General features: G+C 50.3%; 1 protein-coding gene across 2 annotated transcripts in view; it reads right to left on the bottom strand.

Annotated features, from left to right (window-relative positions):
* ETV5 (ETS variant transcription factor 5) overlaps nucleotides 1-10,298 on the bottom strand; it is a 39,356-nt gene extending 29,058 nt beyond the window's left edge. The window contains exons 1-5 of one of the 2 annotated variants that reach the window (XM_054040451.1): nucleotides 10,228-10,298; nucleotides 7,831-7,979; nucleotides 7,603-7,690; nucleotides 7,436-7,483; nucleotides 7,289-7,339 (exon numbers count right to left, since the gene is read on the bottom strand). In XM_054040451.1, coding sequence (XP_053896426.1) covers nucleotides 7,289-7,339; nucleotides 7,436-7,483; nucleotides 7,603-7,690; nucleotides 7,831-7,875 — 232 coding nt within the window. In that variant the 5' untranslated portion in view covers nucleotides 7,876-7,979; nucleotides 10,228-10,298. The remainder of the gene's footprint in view (nucleotides 1-7,288; nucleotides 7,340-7,435; nucleotides 7,484-7,602; nucleotides 7,691-7,830; nucleotides 7,980-10,227) is intronic. The other variant, XM_054040452.1, reaches the window with a different exon arrangement.
* Between the last annotated feature and the right edge of the window lie 13,948 nt (nucleotides 10,299-24,246).

Here is a 24,246-nt window from a genome sequence, read left to right as displayed (position 1 = left end):
AACTAGGAAAACTCCTGAGAGAGACTTCATAGCTAAGTCACTCCCCAGTTCTCTCTCCAACCAGGAATGGAGACGAGGCAGCTCAGCTCTAGGCTCATCTAATTAAGTTGGTCATCACTAGATTTAAAAAAAAAAAAAAAAAAAAATTGCCTGAGATCAGAGGGCGCCGCAGAATCCTTTATGGCATGTAGACCTGGCCTTCCATTCAGGGCCGGCTCCAGGCACCAAGCAACCAAGCACATGCTTGGGGTGGCACCTGGTAAGGGGTGGCCAATCTTGGGGTGGTGGGGGGCAGTGCGGCGCGGCATTTCACGGGGAGGGGGGGTGCTCTGGCGGCGTGGCACTCGGCTGGTGGGGGGGGGCTCGGCGGGGCGGCGCTTTTTTTCCACTGCTTGGGGCAGCAAAAAAAGTTAGAGCCGGCCCTGCTTCCATTGGTCAGTCCGTCTCCTTCAGGAGACGCGCAGAGACGGGCACTCACAACTGTGCCATTTGCTGGGGCAGGGAAGAGTAATTACTCTCTTGATCAATCCTTGCTTTAGTGAAGGCAGAGGCATTCGGCAACGCATGGTAGGTTTACTGGGCCCCCCCTCTCTCTCTCATTAAGCGGCAGCTACACTTCCCAAGTACATTCAGGCTGCCCTTCAGTATGTCTAGTGTTAATTCCCTCCCTTGGAGAGAAAGACTATCACACCCATTAAGCCTGGCCTTGCTGAGCAGTGGAGCAGCAGGGAAAGCAAAAGGAAACATATTTTGGAGGTGCTCCAGCTGTCAATCACAGGCATGTTTCTCTCCAACAGCCTCTGTGTTGTTTGAGCGGGTTGTTTTTCCGCCAGCAGCACAATGGGGCCTGGTTATTCATTGAAAAAGTCTGCAAGCGGGCACCGCCCTCCATTCACAACCAATTTGGAACGCTCCATTCATTCAGAGACCAAAAAACAATCCCTCCCGCTCAGCGCTACCATTCAAGAAAAGGGAAACGACACTTAAGATCATAACAGAGACCAGCTGTCCACACAGAGAAGCCTGCGCTGTGCGCAATGTTTACATAAGGAATTCAAACACTGCAGGAATGGCCTGCACTGCGCTGGGGAACTTGGCTTCTTGCAGCGTTCGCTCCAAACCCGCTTGATTGTGCAACTCAGCTTGTGGCGAGGGCCGGAAACGCCTTTCGGCCAAAGGAGGGGGCAAGAAGTTAAACTTGGGCTCCTTTGTTCAAAACAGAACTGCAGGGTGCTAATGTCTGGGTGAGATTTCCCTCACTGACTTGGGCAGTGGACCACTCTGGGACCCCCCCGGAACTCCCCGTCCCTATTTCCCCTATTCACTGGGAGGAAAGAAGATCTGCCCAGCCACACCTCAGCAGCCCTGCTTTGCTTCTGGGAGCTGCAATCAACTTGGAGAACTGCTGATCCTCACAAGGGACTGAGCATGCTCATGGCCAGCAGAGGGTAGATGCATTACCGAGGTTCCAGGGAATGGGGAGAGGAGCATGAACTGCAGAGTTCCCTCCGTGTACCAGAGGTGGAAAAAATAACCTTCAACAGCTACTTTTGGGGGATTAAAACACATGGCAGGGGAGTGCTTGTTCCGATTGCCTCTCCTAGGCTGCATTAGAGCTGGACCCATGACACCCCCCACGGCTGGCCTTGGAATGAGGTGTATTTCTGCCGGCCAGTTCATTTCAAACCATCCTGTGCTTCACTTCCCCTATGCACCGGGAGGACACAGCAGCGGGCAGGGCCCCAGTAAGAGAACCATCAGTGAGCTAATAACAAAAGTGATCATAATCCATTATTGGCACCAGCACCGCTTCCCCGGGCGCTGCCTAGGAAAAGCTTGCTGTGCCAGCGCAAGGCTGGAGCACTGATGTCTCAAAGGCCACGTGTGAGGGAGCACACACGCGCGAACAGGCTTCCACCCTCTCAATTCTACTCCTCTCCACTAGAATTAGAAGCTGAAAAAAGCAAGTGACTAGTTTAACTATAAAGAAGGTTAGAGAATGCATCTCCCCATACCATTATGAGATGCAGCCGTGAATATGGTACTGGCAGGATGGAACCCACAAGAGCTGCTCCATGTTTGAACTGGCCAGGTAAGCGATTTGCTGCTTCCAAGTTCTGCTCTTGCCTGGGGGCAGCACCAACACATTAGCCTAGGACGGACCCTCTGCCCTACCACCATTGAAGGGAACCTGTTTGCCCAGCCTGGCTTTCACTACAGCATTTTATTACATTTCACACCATCAGCCTGACAGTGCTTTTTATGAGTCAGACCAGAAAATACCACTTTACCCCATTTGACCTATCAAACTCATGTTCCTGCCTGTATACTCAATCCTAGAAACTTAGTTTCAGCATCTTTCCACAAGGCTAAGTTTAGGTTATTTAAAAAAAGGATTCTAGCATCCAACGCCATCGCCCCTTACTTAGCTCACCACAGTGAGCTAGTATCCTCGAGCGGATAAGAATTTGATTCGCTGTTGGAAAGGAAAAAAGCAGATGTCTGCCAACTATGTCCTGCGTTGGTCTCTGCAGGAGGTCCAACTAGATCAGAGGTTCTCAACCTTTTCCGCACCGTGGAGAAAAGGTTTGGGCCCCATAAAGAAAGGATGAGTGGCAGCAACACCCTAGGACTACTCACAACCCTCAAGTTACGAACCCCTGGGGCTAGATCTTAGGGACCTCGTCTGGTCTTAAAATAAAGCCTATAAAAGATTCAGGGCAAGAATCCCAACCAATCCCTAGAGCTGATCCCATCTTGTCTCTTTGAGAAGTCCAAGGGGGGGGGTGAGGGGGAAGAATGACACTTTTCAAGCTCTAATTGAAGCCTTTCATGTCAACCTAGAGCTTTTATTTTCTCCATTTTACTGACTCTCCAGAGGGGATGAGAAAGAAGGAACAGGCATTCTCCTGTGCAAACAAAACAGACCACAGCCATTCACAAGTAAGTTCAAGGACACCTGCTGATTCAAATCCTTCTACTCTCCTTCATAGCAGTAATACATGCCTAACCCCTTTCAACCATGTACTGACTTTGAAGGGATGCTGTTGACTCCAGTATCTGCCCAGATCTAGGTTCTGTAGAATCAAGCTCTGAGAAGGTCAATAAACAAGTGAACCTTCTTTGTCATTTTTGCAACCAATATATTAAAGGAGTGACCACCGTATAATAGGACTGGCTGACTCCACTGATTTCAGCTGTCCAGGCTGAGAGAAATGCAAGTAAACAGCACAAGACTTAGGCATTTCTAGAGAATCCAGCAGCATGGTGCTCACTTGTTTTGTTCGCACATTTCGCCGCTCTGTGCCTGTTCAACCTTTATTTAATCCTCAGGGCGCTGCCATTCAGGAACGTGCCTATGGGGGTCACACAGCAAAGCTATAGCACAGCATGCAACAGAACACCAGCCTCCTGGCTTTCTTGGTTTTAACCACAAAACCATCTCTCCTCTGAACGAAAGCAAAGTGACTTTATTTGCTTTAATGACTTAAGGTGTTACTGGGGCCCGAGGGAAAACCTTGCTTACAACAAACTCTGATGCTTTAAAAAACACCATAAATGTAACAGCCTGTTAGACAGCATGGCGCTGATCCTGCAGCAGCAGATCCCTGTGGAGCATCAATGAAGGTAGCAATCGACACAGGGAATGGCCATTAGAGAGCTCACAGCAGGAATAGGGCCTTAAAATATTTGCCTGCCTCAGACTAACCACCTGTCGAATGGGTATGAGTGGCCAGAGGTCACAGAGGGTCCCATCTCTCTCGCCTTTGTTCCAACCATGCACTGGAACCCCTGGCTGTGCGCACATCCATCCCCAGCCACTTCTGGGAGATGAATGTTACAGCTACAACTGGGAAAGGGTCTCAGTTCAGGAATTCAGCCTTTGACGCTGGAGACTGAGAGGAACTTTAGGTCCATGGCTCCCTTATCCTGTGGAGAGCAGGGGATCATTTCTCCTCTACATTATAACAGGATACAACTAGGCTTGGCAGAATTCCATTTTTTATATATTTATTTATTTCAACAGAGAATATCAATGTTCATTTTAAAACATTTTTTCAATATATTGTTTAAATTATCAAAGTTGTGCAAAATGATGGGTTTTAAGTATTTTTTTTTTAATGTTTGCAGGTGCTGGAAGTTATGGTGGGGGTCAGACTAATTATTTAACTGTTTGAATCTGTGTCTCCTGTCATTAAAGTCTCATAACCGTTAAAACGCAAACTGTTCACATCAGATGTCAAATATACAACGTCAATACCCTTAAAGAACTCTAGGGTTCTCAAGTAGCAGTTTTCTTACTTTGCCGCTTGGTAAATTTTGATCATCATCAATGGACATATTTGTCTGCTTGTGTGTTTGGTGAAAAAAAAAAAAAAAAAAAAAATCAAGGTGTACCAACATTTGCCAATTAAAAAACGAAATCCTTCCAAGCCTAGATACAACACATGATAAAGTGACCCTGTCACCCAGAAGATTATAAAACTCCAGTTTGCTCTTAAGTATGACCTTATAGAAAATCTTCAGAGGAACGGGTTTGATGAGACCATCTCTGTTACTGTGAAATTAACAGCAAAAACTGGTAGCGGCTTTTCTTCCCGAAGCCTTCGCTGCATTGTCAAACTTCTGGCAAGGTGCGGCTGATGAGACTGACTTTACCCAGCCCCGAGAATGCCAGACAAAACGTTTGCCACGAACTATGTACAGGAAGGGTCACTATGGGCACACTTTGTCCTCCAGAGAGGCATTTGCGGGACCGGAAAAGACACCCAGCATTCTCGTGGTGCGGCTTGTCAGCTCCACCGACAGTGGTTTGTGAATATTATGTTATGTTATTGCATAACAGCAGGACGAAGCAAAACACACAAAGCACAGTCAAATCCCCAAAGGACAGCAAAAAACTCAAAATTAAGGCCCCCACCCAATCTCAACAATAGCAAATAAGGACAAATGTGTCACTTGTGTTGACAGTGTCCCTTTAAATAGTGCAGCAGCTGGGTTCAATGCCAAGACCGCACGTGCAATAGGAAACATGGACTATGGTGTTCTTGCAGCAGTCTGTATCCACAGGCATTACTAGGCACTGAAATCCAAGTGTTCTTTATGCTCCCCTTAGTACTTCTTGACCATTCCGTTTATAAAAGAAAAGCTACTGGAGTGCAAGACTGCCATCCCGCCCAGAGGAAGCTGCACACGGGTGCATTCCAGGCCCCACCATGACCTTTTACAATACGCAATGTTTGTATTCCTCTTTACAGGCCAGTGAGGGCATTAAAAAAAAAAAGCTATCAAGGTTTTAGCCCCAAAACAGCCTTTTGTTGCAAGTGCAAGTCTGTTCCAGATACTCCTCATTCGCAGCCAGCTCCCTTCGGGGAGAGTTCAGTTTTCTCCCTCCCCATCTAGCAAGTGGGGTGGAGAGAGAGAGAGAGAAGGAAGCCAACAAGCCAGCACTGGCTGCTACCAGCCTTGCCGGCAGTGTGATAGCACACCCCCAACTCACTGCTTCCTCTGCAGGTTGTGTGTCCCCCTCCCTATTTTCTCCTCCCCATCAGGCCGCAGAAAGCCTGGCAGAACCCCAACGCGGGCTCAGGTCCTGCAGGTTGCTACTTGCAGGACTCTTCTTAAGGAGGTGGGAGGCAATTCCATGGTTTCTCCAAACCTCTCACTTCAATTCAAGTTTAGGCACCAATGCAGTAAGCTGCTCTGAGCAGGCACAGGGTTTCCCCAGGGCAGGACAGATAATGGCACATAGTGTAGCCCCCCTGCCTTCCACCACTTCTTCCTCCTCTACCCTTTGCATCAGGTGCTCTAGGTTTCAAGGGCAGGAGGATGAACTGCCTTAGCCCAAGAAAAAAATATTCAAATTCTTTTAGTGCTGCTACGCCATAAAACCAAGATGTCAATTTGAAGTTACCTGGACAGCCTCATTTCAACACAAACTCCTCTTTACTCAGCTTGTTTCAGTTAAGTTATCTTCTGCAGCAGCAGAACACATTTTAGCCACCCAAGCCACAGACAAGCCTCTTCGACCCGAAAGCTTATGTCTCTCGGCTCACTGCGAAAACCCCAGTGACCAGGAGTGGTCATTTCGGCTCTCTCTAAACTCCTCAGGTTACATAGGAATAAGACTGCCGAGAGGCATTTGAAAGAACCTCAGCCAAAAGAGTCACCCTCCCACACACACTGCAGTTTATACTGCTCCAGGCAAGAACTGGAAGGGCTGGGCTAGAATGTCAACACAGACTTGTGCTTCTGACTCCAGGCCTGCCTTTTATCTCCAGGCAGAGAAAGTAAAACATGTTGGTTGTCTGGAGCAGTTTCATGGCAAGCATCCCACTCGCTTAGAAATAATCAAAGAGCAATAATTAACATGCATTTACTGTAGCATAAGATACTCTGCTGCATGCTGTGACAAAGTTTCAGCAAAGAATCTGTTCCACTGCAGGCTAAATTTGATTTCCTCTACGTTCTGTAGCTGTATGACTTAGTACAAAGGCCTATTAATAAAGACCAAGCTGTTATTTATGTTTGCAGTTAACAATCCAAGAACATCCTGCTTTTATTTAGCCTCTAACGCCAGTATGGTCAGTCCAAAATACACACAGGGAGAACATACAGACACAAGCAGCTTGATGCATATAAAAGGGGAAAAAAAAATAGGAGCTCTAACTGGCTCAGGTGTTTTCTATCATCACTGTGACTAAGGAACAATTCTCTTTCTGATGCAATTCACAAGGGACTGCATTTTCATCAATCTTCTCTTAAACATGCCTGCTTGCCAGTGACTAATGCTCCCTGATGCTGCTCAGCACAGCTCGAGTTTCACCAGTCAGCTTTGCCCTTGACAGCCTCACTAGGCTACAACTAGAAAAGCTCCGAGGCCATCACAGAGAGATGTTAGCTCTCCAAGTAGCACTGCACCTGTGTTCCTATCAAATTGATTTTAAAAGCTATTGTATTATGGACAATCAATCAGAGGGGGTTCAAAAGAATCCCAGAGATCCAAGTTCACAGATGGTAAAATATCTTTACAAAGCTATTTAGTCAAGACAGGATACTTGGAAATATAGGCTAACCTCATCTTGAGGAACCAAAACCATGCAAGTCTGCATGCTACCTTTTTCTTAACCCTAATGAGTTACATGAGTTAGTGCAGAAAACAGCTATATTTACATTGTTGTAATAAGGGAACAACTCAATGCAGCATCGAATTTTGCATAACATTTATCACATCAGAGAATCAAAGAACTTCACAGCAAAACATACAATAAGCTATGGAGTTACTTACGGTTATCAGACTGAAAATCTGGGACAAACTGTTCGTCATCAGGAACTTGGGCTGGAAAAAAAAGGGGGTTGTAAAATAGTTTAGTCACTCCAAATACATGTGCATTAGAAAAGGTGATAGAAAAAAGGGGCAGAGATGAAGACTTGCCTTCAGCTAACCAAGCCTCCTGAAGCTGGCTGAGATCCTGGAACAGTTCTGGAACAGAAGAAAAGAATTGTGTAGAACAGTTACAAAGAGGTTCAACTTTTATGGAGAAAAGAGGTAGTAGTGACAACTTAAACTGAATCTTAATGAAGAGGGGGAAACTTAACTACCTTCGGAATCATGTGCCAGGTCAGTGTCCAAAAACTTCCTTTTTCTGTCAGTTACTGGCCGGCCTCGACATTCCTCTGTGCAAGACTGCTGAAAGAGAGACCACATATTGCCATGAAGGACACAGCAAGCTTACCAGAGACAGCACACGCTAGACAAAGGAAGAGAAATCTTACGGTAAGAGATGAAGAACAAAAAGTGCTTGGGAGGCAGAGACAAACAAGACTTACCCCTGGGACCATGAAAGGGACTTGCTGATCATAAAAGCCATCCATTGTGCTTCCAATATCTTTAGTATCCCCTTAAATGTTTTCAGCATTGAAGCCAATTCCAGAGAAGGAGGGTTTTCTTCCAAGTACCTACTATGGCAGATTGAACACTAAGGAACAAAAAAAGACGCAAAGCATCAAGATCTGCCTTTAAGCCTGAACAGACTTCCCCCTTCTCTGATGGCATGGAAAGAACACTGCCTGCGAGCTTTAAAGATTAACTGCTGGGCTCAATTAACACACACCAAACACACTATGTTTAAAGACTAATCCATTTATTCTCTGATATTTTCTCCCCTTGCCAATTAACTTGCTATGATTGATCATTTTCATTCACAAGTTTCTCCTCTATAACCTAACTTCTTGCTTGAAGAGAGAGGTCATAACCTTTAGTTTGTGATGTCACAGAGTTACTATGGAAACTGCTGTGACATCACTAATGATTGATTACAACTGCTTAAAAGCAAACATATGGGCAAAGGCGTGGATTACAAGGGAGAGATCATATTGCCCAGAGTACAAATATTTTTTCTCTACATGGCTAAAAGATAGCTATAAATAGCAACAAGTCCATGGAAAGTAAGTCCCAGTTTACTTAACAAATATGAAAGAGCTAATCTATCTAAAGACAACAGAAAATAAAGTTTAACTCTTCCGGGTACTGCCAGGGAAAGAGAGAGAATACTTCTCTAGGGGCCATTTTAAAATAATGAAATTCATTGTTTTAAGAAAAGCATTTGGCTTCCCAAGCCCGTCATACGTTTGAGAAGTTAAACACCCAGTAACAAAAGGCAAACATTTTCTATATGTTTAGTTGACACTGAAGTCTACATGAAGTGGAAAATCACTACTTCCCCGTGCTGTTGATGCAACTCTTGCCATTCCAGAAGCCAGACTGTTGTAAATTAATCAAAGAGCAACTTTCACTTCATTGCTTTTTTAAAACATTGAGTAGTTTTGGTGTGAAATGGAGTGCAGGATTGTTGTGCCGCTATAATTGCGGTAGATTTTTTTTTAAAAAGCATCCAAGCCTATAAGTATATAAGCCTTCTACTTCTTCTCTCCATAAACAGAAATAAGGAATTTAGTATTTAAATATTTAGCATGAAGAGGAAAAATGCACACCACAAGTTTCATAACACCTAGGAGGGGAGGGACCTTTCCAGCTTCCATACCCAAGCAGTATTGTGTGTTACAGACTAAAGCCTGCTCTTAAAATGTCAGAGTCCTGCTCCAACATTCAGCAGTGCAGGAAAGAATGCAAAGGAGATGCCCGAGTCCAAAAATCCTTCCCAAGTAGTGGTTGGGTCCAGTTTTTCAATAACAGCAGCATTTTTAGAGGGCTCTAGACCTCGTATATTTAACTGGGCCCGTAGTTAAGCCACTTCCTCGCCTGTTCCTTTCCCTGTGCCCCCAGGAAAGCTTTAACACAGTCAAACAATAAAATTAGCATCCCCTCCCCCACAACACAAATCTGGCTTTAGCTTTATGAATGGAAGAGGGAGCAGCAGCAGGTAGAGTGTAACTGGATCCCCAGAGCAGGGCCCCATTCACAAAACAAGGCACACACTTCCCAGCTTTCCCCATTCATGAAACTCCTTCAGATGCGCCCCCCGCCCCCACAGCCTCGGGAGAGACAGCCCCCACCCCCGCGGTTTGAGGGGAAACTTAATGCTTCATTCACAAATCGCCCACATTCGTAGAACTCCGAGCAGCCGCGGCCAAGCTTAGCCATTCCGTCCGGCAGCCCTGAGCTAGAGCAGGCTGCCGCGCGCCCCTACGCTCCAGCCCCATCCACCTGCTCCCGCCCCCAACATCTTGTGCACCTCAAAGCCTGTCCCCCGCACCCCATGATCCTCACATCCCTCACCTGCACGGCGATACTAACACCGCCTGCGCACCCTCCTATACCCCAAACATGCATATCCCTGGCACCCCCAAACTCATGTCTCGCACGCTAGGTACCCCCAGCTCCAACCGCCTGCACCCCCACACCTCCAAGCCCCGCGCGACCCCGCATGCACTTCCCACCCCCTGGTCCCCCAAGCCCGTCACCTGCACGGGCACCCCACCCCTGCACCCCATTCCCGTGCACCCCCAAGCCCCGCGCGCACCCCACTTACACTCCCCCAAGCCCCGCGCGCCCCTCGCGCTCCCCGTCTACACCCCAAACCCCTCTCGCTCCTTCCCAAGCCCCGTGCGCCCCCTCCTGCACCCCATTTCCGTGCGTCCCTCCCCGCCTGCACCCCCATACCCGCGCGCCCACCACCTCTTGCGCCAGCCCGAGCCCCGTGCGCTCCCCGGCCGCGCAGCCCCCTTCCCCAGGAAGGCTGCGGCCTCACCCCGATCCGCACTCACCGGGTCCCGTAGCCCCTCGCAGCCGCTGCAGAGTCGCTCGGAGCCGGAGTCTTTGGGTTGCCAGAGGCTGAGCGGCCTCCCGAGTCCGCCCACCCGTCCCCATTGGCCCACAGCCTCTCCAGGAGCCGTCAATCACTGCTTGTTTACCCTTTCCGCCGCCCAATGGCGCGCGTCCCTGCGGCGCCGCCCGTTCTGATTGGTCCCAGTGGCCCAGCGGCGCGTTCTGTGCCCGCCTCCTCCTAGCACTAATATACATAATTTATTCTCCGGGGAGTGGCAGCCAATCGGCACAGCCTAATTTGCATAATGATTGCAAGGACGTTTTTCATTCATAAAAAAACGCGTCCTGAGGGGGAGGTCGAGCGAGGGAAGGATTTAAAGAGACAGCGCCTCGCCGAGCGGCCAGGCTCCCACCGCGAGCGCGGCGCCCCGTGCTAGCCCGGCGCGTCGCCGTGCCCAAAGCAGGGGACACTCGCCCTTGCCCAACCTCCACGGCACCCCGGGGCGTTATTGGGTCTGGGCAGGGCACAGGCGCAACCCGGCAGCCAATGGGCTTCGGAGCCAATGCCAATTGGAGTATTGTTAGGCCTCAGAGTGAACGCCCCAGTGCGCATCGGCCGGGGGCTTTTCCATCCCTGCAGGCTACAGGCACTGCATGACTCCCCGGGAGGTGCCCCCTCAACCCATCAGGACCAGCAGCTACTGAGTGCCCAAATGCTACAGTGACTGAGGGGACTGGTACAGAGTGCCAGCCTGCTGCTCCACTGGGTCTCCCCTTAGAACAGCTCACAAGCTTGTTGGTTGGTGCCATCACATTGATTGGTCATGATTAAGGTTAAGATTCTGTCACGGTATTTTTAGTAAAAGTCAGCGATAGGTCCCAGGCAATAAACAAAAATTCCTGGAAGCCTGCAACCTGTCCCTGACTTTTACTAAAAATACCTTGGGGGGTGAAGGGAAGCAGAGCTCTGCCTGGGCTAACTCTAAATCCACCACTGGCTGTCACGTCACCTGGGCTGGGGATACTGTCAGGGCTGGTGTAACCACTAGGTGAACTAGGCAACCGCCTAGGGCGCCAAGATTTGGGGGTGCCAAAAAGCAGTGCCCCCCCAATTTTTTTTATACTACAGTGGAGTCACATCTTACATGGGGGTTAGGTTCTAAAGACACCGCGTACGAGGAAAATCGCGTATAGTGAAAATTACCATAAAGTACAGTGTACACAGTATACACTAGAACAGGGGTCCTCAATCTACGGCACGCACGCCAAAGGTGGCACGCAAGCCGATTTTTTTTTTTTTAATGGCAGGCTGCAGGTCCCGGCTGCCACTGAGCTTGCTGCCGACCTGAGGTTCTGTTCACTCAGCCGGTAGCGGGCTGAGCAGGGCCAGCAGTGGGCCGGGGTCCCAGCTGCCAGCCCCGCTCAGCCCGCTGGGGTCCGAGCCAGCTCTGCTCAGCCTCCTGCCAGTCTGGGTGAATGGCCTGGGGTTCCGTTCACCCAGGGTTCTGTCCACCGCCCGGGGGTTCCGTTAAATTAAAATTAATGGAGATATACTATCGCCTAGAACTGGAAGGGACCTTGAAAGGTCATCGAGTCCAGCCCCCTGCCTTCACTAGCAGGACCAAGTACTGATTTTGCCCCAGATCCCTAGGTGGCCCCCTCAAGGATTGAACTCACAAGCCTAGGTTTAGGAGGCCAATGCTCAAAGCACTGAGCTATCCCTCCCCGCTCCCCCATTCCCCCAGGGGTCTGTTTGCCGGCCGGGGGTTCCATTCACCCAGGCCGCCAGGAGGCTGAGCAGATCCAGTGGCCAGGCCCCGGCTGGCAGGAGGCTGAGCAGGCTGAGTGGGGCCGGCGGCTGGGATCCCGGCTGGCAGGAGCCAGTGGACGGAACCCCAGACCGGCCACCGGCCCAGCTCAGCCCGCTGATGATCTGGGGTTCCGGCTGCCGGCTCCTTGCCAGCTGGGGTCTCGGCCACCGGCCCCGCTCAGCTTCCTGCCGCCCTGGGTGAACAGCAGGAGGCTGAGCGGAGTCACCGCCTGGGACCCCGGCTGGCAGCTGAATGAACGGAACCCCAGGTCGGCAGCAGGCTCAGCGGTGACCGGGACCCGCAGCCTGCCATTAAAAAAAAAATTAGCACGCGTGCCGTAGATTGAGGATCCCTGTTCTAGTGTAGACAGTGTATACTGTGTGTGTACTGTAATTTATGGTAATTTTCACTATATGTGATTTTCCTCTTACGCGCTGACCTTAGAACCTAACCCCCGTGTAAGATGTGACTCCACTGTACTCATTTTTGAACATTTATAATAAGCGATGCTCGGGGGGGAAGGGTGCAAGGTGGAAGTTTCGCTTAGGGTGCAAAATATCCTTGCACCGGCCCTGGATACTGTGTCAGCTGATACCCACAGTCTCCAACCTACCTGGGCAGTACAGCAGACATGGCCCTGCCCGCTAGCTTAGGGTTACCATATTTTGTGCCTCCAAAAGGAGGACACTCCACAGGGCCCCGCCCCCGCCCCCAGCCCCGCCCATGCCCAACTCCGCCCCTTCTCCAAAGTCTCCGCCCCCTCCTCATTTGATTCGCGGGAAGCCTGAAGCAGGTAAGGGAGGTGTGGGGGGAGGAGGCGCGGCCCAGTCTGGCCCCCCCGGCGTCTCCAGCCTGGGTCGGCTCGGGCCCTGGGGTGCCGGCCCCGGGCCCGGCCGAGCACCCCCGGCCCGCCCAGCACCGCCGATCCCCGGCCTGGGCCCCCGGCCAAGCACCCCCGGCCCGCCCAGCTCCGCCGGTTCCCGTCCCGTCCCCCAGCACCACCCCGCCGGCTCAGCCCCGCACCGCCGTCCCGTCCCCCGAGCTCCCGGCCCGTCCCGGCACCGCCATCCCGTCCCCCGAGCCTCCGGCCCAGCCCAGCCCGGCCCCGCTGTCCCGGCCCCCGAGCCCCCGGCCCGGCCCGGCACCGCTCCGCTGGCCCGGCCCGGCCCCCGAGCCCCCGGCCCGGCACCGCACCGCCGGCCCGGCCCCCGAGCACCCGCACCGCCGGCCCCGCATGTCCCGATTTTCCCGGACATGTCCGGCTTTTTGGGATTTCCCCCCGGACGGGGATTTGGAGCCCAAAAAGCCGGACATGTCCGGGAAAATCCAGACGTATGGTAACCCTACGCTAGCTCCTCTCCACTCCCTAGCCCACCCACCACTTGCCCCCTCCCCCCCCAAGGCTTATCCTCTTACTTTTAAAAATGATTGCTTGCCCCTCTCCCCCCCTCAGGCTTTTCTGGCAGCCCTGGTGCCAGGTATCCAGTTTTAGACTGGAAACTCCAGTAGAAAATGGGACCAGAGTGTCCGGTTAGCAGTGCTGACTGGAAACTAAATGTCCGGTTATAGGAGTAACCACATTAGCCTCCGCTCCTCCCACTCCCAACACCCACCCCAGAGGGCTGGAAGAGAACCTGTCCTGCTGCTGTGGGAGGAGGGGCAGCTCAGTGCAGAGAGAGACAAAGAAAATGGGCTAGAACCAGCTAGGTACCCGCTCTATGTGGGCTGGGGCAGGGGGAATCCTGTTTACCCCCTCCCCAGCCCTGCTGCGCTTGCAGTTTACCCCGAACCCTCCCTTGCTCCAGAGACCAAGCCTAGCTCCTGCCCCACTGCGCTTTTACCTTTGACCCCTTTTACAATCATTCTCCAGGGGGCCCCACAAATATGTTTGGCGCCGGGCCCACAAAAAGTTAGTCCGGCCCTGAAAAGGATGTGTGTGCACTACACAGGCTAGGCCTGTGGAGACCAGGACAGAATTCCCAAAGCTGGTGGGATGGGGAATCTGGGGGATGAAAGTGCATCCTCTTCTCACTGCCCTGAATACCAGGGATCTCCGTCACCAGCAGAAGTTGGTCCAGTAAAAGACATTACCGCACCCACCTTGTCTCTCTGAATACCAGACATATTTTCAAAGGAAGGCAGCCCCCCCCCCCCCCACACACAACACACACATTGCCTACTCTGCCAGGGTATTGTCCCCCTCTTTAGATGAGCTCACAGGCCAGCACATGTGCCCATGCACAAAGATGGCCACAAGTGCTGATGCCGGTCACAGAAGCCTCATTGTAAGGCAGGGCAATACAGCAAAGGAAGCTAGTAGGTCACACTGCTAGGGGAGACAAACTGACACAGAAGGCACACAAGGGGCCCAGCAGAGCCCAAACCTTAGTACATGTTCACTGTCACGTCTCTCTCTCTCTGTCTTGTGCACACACTTACTTCTCATTCAGCCGCCAGGAGCAGGAGCAGGCCCCAGGGTTACAGAGGTTGCCCTCCGTGTTCAGCCGAAGCAGCCCAGCCATGCAGAAGCTGGGACTGACTCATATGGCATCACTGGCACAGTCCTGGCAGTGGGTGTCACTTTGGCGCCTTCAGGCCTTGCCTGTGCTGCTCCACAATACCCTTCTCTGCCCATGTTAGTGCCTGCGACAGAGCGGGCAACACAGCTCTGACTGTGTAGGGCACAAGGAAAGACAATAGGGTGCTGAGCACTACTGCACTGTCAGAACAAATTGTGCTAATTAGCCCTGGCACAACCCCCACCCTCCTCATTTCAGTAGAGAAATAGGGTGTTTAAATCCACTAGCTGGCAGGTTGCACCCTCAGGCTCATAGCTGGAAAGGGCTACATTTCTAGACTGCTGCCCAGTGCCCTGCCCAATCCTTGATGGCCTACAATTTGGCCTGTGCTCCGGCAGCGCTACGAGTGCATGGTCCAGTCCAGGGAATGTTTTGATTGACCTGAACCAAACTTTTTCTGGCAGCCAAAGGGCACTTTTTCAGCCCCTCCAAGATCTGTGTGTAGATGAGCACTCCCAGTAACACAGAGATGGAGACATGGACTGCAGTCCACCATGTGAGCACCTGCACTGGGGCATGGCACTGGAAGCACAAAGGAGAGTTTCTGTGGTAGTGACTTGTAAAGAAGATTGCACAAGGAGTCATGGGGTCAGAATGGGCATTCTCCATCAGCCCTTATCCATAAATAAAAAAACAAGAAGCAGAGGCGGGAGGGATAGCTCAGTGATTTGAGTATTGGCCTACTAAACCCAGGGTTGTGAGCCCAATCCTTGATGGGGCCATTTAGGGAACTGGGGTAAAAAACTATCTGGGGATTAGCCCTGCTTTAAGCAGGGGGGTGGACTAAATGACCTCCTGAGGTCCCTTTCAACTCTGATATTCTATAGCAACTGGGGTATAAATTAGATTCTATGAAGTGTAGAAAAATGATAAGGGAAGCTAAAGACATAAGGAAAACTCCATAGCTGACTAGGCTAAGGACAATAAGAAGGAGTTTTTAAAGTATATTAGGAACAGAAGAAAGCCTAGCAATGGTATAGGTCCATTACTAGATGGCGTGGTAAAATAATCATGCTGTGATATAGGCCAAATGTTCAATAACTATTTCTGTTCTGTATTTAGAAAGAAGCAGGATAATGTATTCATATCACAGTCCCTTAGTAACTAAGGAGGCTATTAAACAACATCTACTAGGGATAAATATTTTTAAATCATAAGGCCCAGAAAATTTGCACCAAGAGTCTTTAAAGAGTTAGTTTAGGAGATCTCTGGTCCATTTAGGTTAATTTTTAATAAATCTTGGCATATTGGAGAAATTCCAAAAGATTGCAAGTGTGCTAATGTTGTGCCAATATTCCAAAAGGGCAAGTAGGATGACTTGCGTACCAGTAGTCCAGTTAGCCTGACATCAGGCCTGGGCAAAATAATGGAAAAGCTGATATGAGAGTCAATTAATAAAGAATTAAAGCATAAGACTATAATTAATGCCAGCCACCATGGTTTTATGGAAAATAAGTCTAGTCAAACAAACCCAATTTCACTTTTCAATGAGATTATAAATTTGGTTGATAAAGATAATTGTGCAGATGAAATATATTTGGACTTTTTCAAGGTGTTTGACTCAGTACTGCATGACATTCTGATTCAAAACTAGCACTATACAATGTCAATAAAACACCTGTGAAATGGATTAAGCCCTGGCTTCCTGACAGATCTCAAAAAGAAGTTCTCACTGGGGATATTTCTAATGGTGTTCTGATGGGATTGGTACTAGGCTCAGCGCGAGTCAACATTTTCTTCACTGATCTGGAAGTAGATGTAAGCCTGTGGTCTGAATGAGTTCTCTCTTGCCAGCTATTAATGAACTGGAGGAAGAGAGGTCAGGAGCAGACCTTATTTGGATAGACACACCTACTTTGCCAAGGTTAACAACAGACACACCTGCTTTGTCAAGGTGATCAATTTGCCTGTTTTGGTTTAAAATTCACTTTAAGTCTTGGATGCAGAGGTAATGAAATATTGTTATCCCTTTTGTATGACTGAAAGGCAGCAGAACTGTACTTTGTATGTCTAAGTGTGGGGATAGTGAGCCACATCTGGGTGAAAGAGAGTGAGGACAGCTGTTCCTACCTGGTGCTGAGGCTGCTGTTTAAGAGTCCTTGATGCCATGTGACACCTTCCTCTCCAGTGTTTAAAGATAGAGATGATTAGACAGCTGAGAGTCCTTGTCTTCCCTCAGTGCTCATTAGAGCTGTAATCACCCACAAGCTGGTCTTGGGGCTGGCCCTTGGCCTGGTTGTGGAGGCAGCATTGCAATGAAAGGGGATGCAGCAGCTACAAGGTTCCCTCCTCTCAGCCTCATTCAGTGAACCTTCCTTGGCCCCCCCCTCCCCCCCACTGGCCCAAGCATCTCAGGGACAAGGCCCGGAGCTGTTTTGCTAGTGTCAGGAATGGGGCAGGTCCCTGCAGCACTCGCTGCAAAACATTGCAACTGGTTCAGGGTGGGAACTGCACTCCTCTTGTGTACCCCCTGCGCGCATGCACACATGCAAATTCATGTGCATGCACATGCATGCAGACATGTTCTTGCACATGTGCACACAAATGCAGCATCTGGAGGAAACCCTATGCTGTAAGTGAGAGCTGTTTTTCTGCCCCTCCTAGTATGGACTGTTCTTTGAAAGCACCCTCCAAACAGTGGGTGTAGGAGGCACCCAGGCTGCCCAGCTGACAGCAGGAATACACCATAGGGCAGAGCGCATGGCTGCAGCGAGATACTGGCCCTCCCTGACTGTTGGACACACTCCGGCCTTGCTCCCCACCTGGTCCTGCTCTGATTGCTCCTCTTCCCAGTGGCCTGATCTGGGTTACCCTTTGCAGCAGGCCCAGCCATGGGGCTCTTCTGTGATCTCCCTCTGGCTGGTGGTGTTGGCTGGTTCTGAAGCTGAGTTCTGCACCGGTATCCTCAGGAGCAGTGGCGTCACTAGGAGTGGAAACGTGTGTGGGCCCCAACTTATGATGGGTGGACAATACCAGACTCGCGCTAGCTCGTAGTGCGCTAGGGGCTACAATGAGCAGTGTGGACAACGCGGCACTGGGCTAGCTGTCCAAGTCCAAACCCACCAGGCACTGCCCCTCCGGTTCTGCCTGGGTGCTAACTGGCTACACCTCGGAGAACCGGGGCCCATTCAGACTCAGCCATGGCTACACCCCTGCACAAGAGGCCAAGCCAAGCAGTATACAACCCTTTCCTGCTTTCCAGTCTTTCTGAAAGACAATGGACCTTTGCTCCCTGTCTCAGGCTGAGAAATGTTCCCTCCCTGGATGCTGTTTGCAGGGAGTTTGTTGGGTGGCTGGCCGGCCAAAGCCATGCTGCTGTTACCTAAGCAGCAGTGAAAAGGGGGTGTAGCGCTCTGACTGCCCTCTGACAGTAACACCTCTGGGAAGGGCTCTGGAGAAGGAAATCAGTACCCTGCCCCCACAACGAAAGCTGCAAGGCCTGACCCCAAACCTGGGGTCGATGGAGGCAGTGCACGGCGCCATTGGTTGAGTCTCTCTTCCACATGGCAGCGGGGAGATCTACATACAGGGCTACACCAGGTGTGGCTCTAAGGAGAACGATTGCTGGAGGAGACTGCAAGATGCTTCCCGGTGCCTTTGTGAGAACGGAAATCTCTACAAGCTCAATCTTATGGGGGAAGGGAGAACTAGTTTGGCTAAATTTAGAACCCCTCAAAAAAATCAATGGGTCTAAATTTAGCCCAATATACGCTTCACATTGAGAGCTCAGCTTGGCTTTGGCAACACACAAGTTCCCGCCTGCTGCTGCTTCTTTGTTTGTTCCCTAGAAACAAGACATTGATCATTTTCAAATAGGAAGCGTTGATTAGTGCAGGGTTCAGTCCTGTAAAAGCAGATGTTTGCAAGGCACTGTCCCTGAAGAGTCTGATGGGTTAAATGTAGGGGAAGTGCCTTGTCTTTTGAGTCCCCTCGCACCCTACGTTGTAAAAGGCCGCGGAGAATCCGGCTCAGCTGCAGCCTCACACCAGTGGAGCTGTCCCAGTATAAAACCATTGGATGCCCCGGTGAATCAGGCTGTGCTCTAGGGCCTTTGGGAAACCCAACCTGCCCCCAGCATCTCCCAGCCCCACACACTGGACTGGCCCTTGGTTAAGTTCTGGAAAATCCCTCTGGTGCAGGGATGTGTGGGACGTGCCAAAGCTCACTCAGTGATGGAGACACTGTAGCCTCTTCAGAGGCAGCTTCCATTGCAAAGCTCTATCGTAGCGTCCTGGAGGCTGGGGGGTGCGTTTTAGGCCCTGCTTTTCTAAACCAAAGCACAGGGGAGGCAGAGGAGAGCATCTTGGCAAAGCCTGAAGGAAACCCTGCAAACTGGTTTTGAACTACGGGTAATGTAAAATTACTCTGATTTGAAATGGTTCCTGTTGTGTAACTGCTTTGTCTCCTCCTGGCTTCAAGCAGCTGGTTACGGCCCCTTCTCGCTTCCCAGCAAGTTAAACCTCCTCAGACGCCAACGCATCAGCTGCATTGAAGAAAATCACTTGTAATGATGAAGCAAGGTGATGAAGTACTTGGGGGTCAGCCTCACTCCCATTATTTCAATGGATGTCATAGCCCCAGTCCTGCTACCAGGGATGCTGTCACAACATGGAAGCCGTGACCCTGCGAGCCCTGGCGCTAACTAACAGTGGAGGATCTGAGTAGGAACAGCTTCAGCTCCATGAGGGGCAGAGCTGGTTTTGGCCCCATGGAGACTCGCAGCTCTGAAGTGGGTGAGCTGCCACTAGCAATGGAAGCTGCGGCTTCCGTTTGCAGACAAGTGAGTTTTGCGTCCTTTCCTTGGCAAAGTGCTCCGGGCTCGTAGACTGACACATTGCCCAATGGCTGGGGCTGAAAGGACCAAGTGACCAAGCTCTGTGTCTGCAGCGGGCAGCTGGGGAGAATTATTGGTATCAGAAATGCTAAGTCTTGCAAGGGCTGAATGAGAAAAAAGCTGGGTTAAAGTTGGGTTAAAGGCCCAACTCATCATTCCCAGTTTTATTCTCTTACTTTTCACCCTTTTGCTTGCTTTTTGAAGGGTGCCTATTTTCCAGCTTCTCTGTAGCTGTCTTCAGGCCTGCCACGGCATAAGAGCTACTGGAGATGGGGCTCAGACCTGGCCACCATGCTAGGTGCTCGGTGCTCCCATCAATGCAGCTTCAGCAGTTCTGAAACACCGGCACCACCTTTGCTAGTGGACAGGGTGCTGATGGGTTTGGAAAGGAAGAAAGCCAACATCTGGCTGCTCTTGGCGATTCACCCGCTGACATGTCAGCCTCCAGAGTGGTGCTCAGGGGAAGTCCACAGGCAATAATATAAACGCAACCTGACATATTCCAGGCCCAGCCACGGCTTCATTGTCGTTTTATTTGCTGGAAAACCACATAAATCAGGATTCACATATAAACACGTGCTACATTACAATTCCATGCAGGGCACCACACCGACACACGAGTGGGAGGACAGGGGCTGGGTGGGGAGGAAAAAGGGGGCTCAACAGATTCCGGGGAACAGGAGGCCATGTGGTAGCCACACAGCACAGTTGGGGGGCTGTGTGTTCTGTTTACACACCCGAGTCTTGGTTGACAGCACCAAGAGCCCCTAAAAGCAGTGCTAGTTTGATGCTAGTGGCACTCAATTCAGTTCTGGAGCCTGTGGAGTCAGGACAACGTGCAGGTTTATGCACAAAAGAAATCTGAGGGTTCGATCATCTCAAGTGCTGGCTTTTTGGCTGTTGCAAGGTGCAACTTGCATGGTGTGGTTACTCCCCTAGCAGGTAACTCCCATGGGGACAGAGAAGCCCCTACCACTAGACAAAGGGATGCTCCGCGAAGCCATCCCTTCCTGCATGGGTGACACTTCAGTGCTGGGCAGGGTACCATGCCTGTTCACCACACCACCAGTAACTGCTGTGCCACACCCCAGGGTACCAGGGAACAGTCTTGCTAAGCAGAGTGCAGCCTTTCTTACGCCGTAACCTTCTGAAATGCATGTAGAGCACTGAAGTGGGAAAGAGAAGTGTCTTCAAATACCATTGGGTTGGCTGAACGATCTCTGGCCCCGATGGTGGCTTATTGGAAGTGCCGTGCAGAGGATGGCTTTGGAAGTTGGCATGCCATGCTGCCGAGCTGTGGGGTCATAGGCAGCTGGCCAGGGCACGCAGCAGGTTTTGTAACACCTTGGCAACCTGGCCAAAGGTCAGTCCATGGGAGCTGCCCTGACCTGACCAGGACACAGTCAAAAGGGGCTTATATCTCTCCATGCACAGTGACTCAGGAGGCAGGAGAAAGGGCTGGCTTTCCTAGCCAGCCTCTGTTTTCCATGGGAAATTCCTTCCATCTCTAAAGTCCAAATGGATGGGAGAGGAGCTAGGAAGCAGAGAGACGAACAGTGGGTAGAGAAGTGTAGCCAGGTGGCAAGGGGAGGGCTAGAAATGCATGTTGAGGGAGAAGGGAAATAGAGAAGGGAATTTCCCATGAGCCTCCAGCCCAATGCACTGAGGCCATGTCTGGGAGCCTGCCCTGTATGCCTGCAAAGAGACTGCTGTGTGTGTGCGGCGGCACCTCAGGGCTCTGGGGAGCTGGCCAGGGAGTGCTGAACTACAGGAGCCTTCCAATGGCAGCAGAGTGGCCTTGGTGAGCCCCACACTACTGGTTCTCTCAGGAGTGCATAGAGGCAAAGGCAACTCAGAAGCAGGGCTCAGTCTGGACACCTTTCTTGGGCTGGATGCTCTCAGGCCGGCTTTCCAGACACACCAAAAGCAGGCACTAGCTCTGCTCCCTTGCTGCTTTCCTCCTCCCCAGAATTTTCCTTCTAGCTTCCCAGCTGGTATAAGCGGATGAACCGCCATTTATGCCAATGGAACTGCAGCTATTTATACTGGCTGCGAACTCGCCCCCCTGCAGCACTGTGCCCACGATGCGCCTGCATCTGCCTTACGGTGTCTATAAACCAGGCTGAGATGCCCAGGCCCTAAGAAATGGAGGCACTTTTCCCTACTGGGCCCTCCTCTCCAAATAGCATGGGGGGGCTCCGTGTTTACTGGGTCATGGTGGCACTCAGAGCACGTGGGCTCAGTTCACAAATAAAAGATGTTTTGTCTTCCTGCTGGCCCTTGGACGCAGCCTGGGATCTGAGCTGGGCTCCTGAATCACAACTAGCCATCACGTTTCTGCAGCTGGCACTGGGTTACTGCTTGAGCCAAAAGAGTTTCTAGCTCACTCTCCCGGAGCTGTGCTGGGAGAACTGGAGTAAAACTCTTTTTCTCCCCCCAGGAATAGGAGCAGTTCAGGATCTGAATTTGTTCAGGAAGAAGGTCTGTTGAATTAAAAAGGTGCTATTTTTATACAGGCACTTTTCTGACCATAGTCACACTGTACAACGATAATTTGCAGGAAAGGGTGCCAAATCTGCTTATATAAATCCCAATGATCTCATGGTTTTTCACCATATGAATTAAACAGAGAAGGCCTTTTCCCCTGCCAATAGCATTTACAGTTGAAGAGCTAGTGTTTTCTTTTTTAACACTTCCAGAGGAGCAAGTAGGGGTCTGACAAATTATACCATCTGGAAGGGGGCTTGGAGAACAAATATTGTTAATGTTTCATGGTAATTATCATTTTTATTTCAGCATCAGTACAATATGTTTTCACCTGCTGCTAATTTACAAATGCCATTGTTTAAATCAAAGGGAAATGTATTTACACACTGCCTAGCAGAGCACACAGATGCAACGGAGCAAAGATGGGCTGATCAGCGTTCTCCTCTGCTCACAAAGCCTTTTGCCTGTATGTTTGGAAAATCTGATGCTATTTTCCACTTGCTCGGAGAGTTGCTTAGCAAAAATCCCCTGTATCGCATTGCATTAGATATTTACAGTGTTTTTCCATGAACACTTTCCTATGAATCTGTGCATGCAATTGCATTTTAGCAAATGCTTAAAACCCATTATTTAAAAGGGTCTCGCCATACTCAGAGCTGCATGCTCTGGAATGTGTGTTATGGACCAGATTCTCCCAACCAGCCCAGCTGCACTTGGAGTCAGGAAGGGGGCAAATACAGCTTTAAGTCATGGAGAATCCTTAGGTGACTTGCATCTGAAGAAGTGAGGTTCTTACCCACGAAAGCTTATGCTCCCAGTACTTCTGTTAGTCTCAAAGGTGCCACAGGACCCTCTGTTGCTTTTTACAGATTCAGATTAACACGGCTACCCCTCTGATACTTAGGTGACTAGATTGCCCTAGGGCTCTGGAGAATTGGTTGGAATTAAAAGGGCTGGCCTAATGGGAATGACTTTCAGTGAGAACTGGGTTCCTTGGGCCCCTCTGGATATCTCAGCCTAGGTCTCCAGCTTCTTCTTCCTATTGAATTCAGCCTGCCTTCTCCCAGTGGTCTGAGTTTTCCCCAGACATCAGGCAAAATGACAGAAGAGCTGACTCAGCCTTTCACATGAGGTGTATGATCAACGACCCAGAGCTATAGCCATGCTGCCAAACCTCCTTTTTTTCTCTCTTTAAAAGAAATGACACCCATAGCTACCAGCCCTTCCCTGACTGGGGCTGGCGTAGTGCATCCTAAACTGCAGTGGGTTGGGACCAAGTAAGTGCCCTGAGATCCCAAGCCACAGTCGTGTTTTGCAACATGCTTAACTTTAAGGGTATGTCTATACTTACCTCCGGGTCCGGCGGTAAGCAATCGATCTTCTGGGATCGATTTATCGTGTCTTGCCTAGATGCGATAAATCGATCCCGGATCGATCCCGGAAGTGCTTGCCGTCGACGCAGGTACTCCTGCTCCACGAGAGGAGTACGCGGAGTCGACAGGGGAGCCTGCCTGCCGCGTGTGGACCCGCGGTAAGTTCGAACTAAGGTACTTCGACTTCAGCTACGTTATTCACGTAGCTGAAGTTGCATATCTTAGTTCGAAGTGGGGGGTTAGGATGGACCAGCCCTAAGTGTGTGCTAATTCCCATTGACTTTACCTCTTGATGTTAAGCGCGTGTTCAGTGAGAGCACGTCTATGGTGCAATATAAAGCCCACGTCCCAGTCAGCTAACTTGAGCTTGGGGGCCTCGGGTTGTGAGGCAATAAAAATGCAGTGTTGATGTTCAGTCTCAGAGCCCTGAGAACCTGAGTCCGCTGACCCAGGCCAGCTGCGGCTGTGCCGGGGATCTTTTATTGCTGCACAGACATACCCTGAGAGACCATTTCCATGTTAGGTAAAACAACTATGTATGGACTTTGCCTTGATTATAGCTAGAGGTGGTTGAGAATTTTTGGACAAAGTTTTTCTGTTGAAAAATGCTGATTCACTGAATCCAGAACAGCTCACAACACTGGCTTGGATTTGATAGTTCTCTCCACTCGGGGGGGGGGAGTTTTGAAATTGTCAAATTGAAATATTTCAGCAAATGAACAACTCCAGTTTTCCGATTGGAGATGACTTTTCCTAAATTTAAGCTAATTTACCCAAAAGGTTTAAAAGAAGAAGAAAAAAGGTTAAACTTGAAATGAAACATTTATAAATTTTCAAAACAGGTCACTCGAAACGATCTGAACCGTCAGTTTTCCAATTCAGAAATAGATTCAAGATTTTGACTTTTCATCCTCCTACAAGATGGGGGGGGGGG

Source organism: Malaclemys terrapin, chromosome 9 (genome assembly GCF_027887155.1).
Source record: "Malaclemys terrapin pileata isolate rMalTer1 chromosome 9, rMalTer1.hap1, whole genome shotgun sequence".
NCBI classification, from domain to species: domain Eukaryota; kingdom Metazoa; phylum Chordata; order Testudines; family Emydidae; genus Malaclemys; species Malaclemys terrapin.
This window is presented reverse-complemented; position numbering and strand designations above follow the sequence as displayed.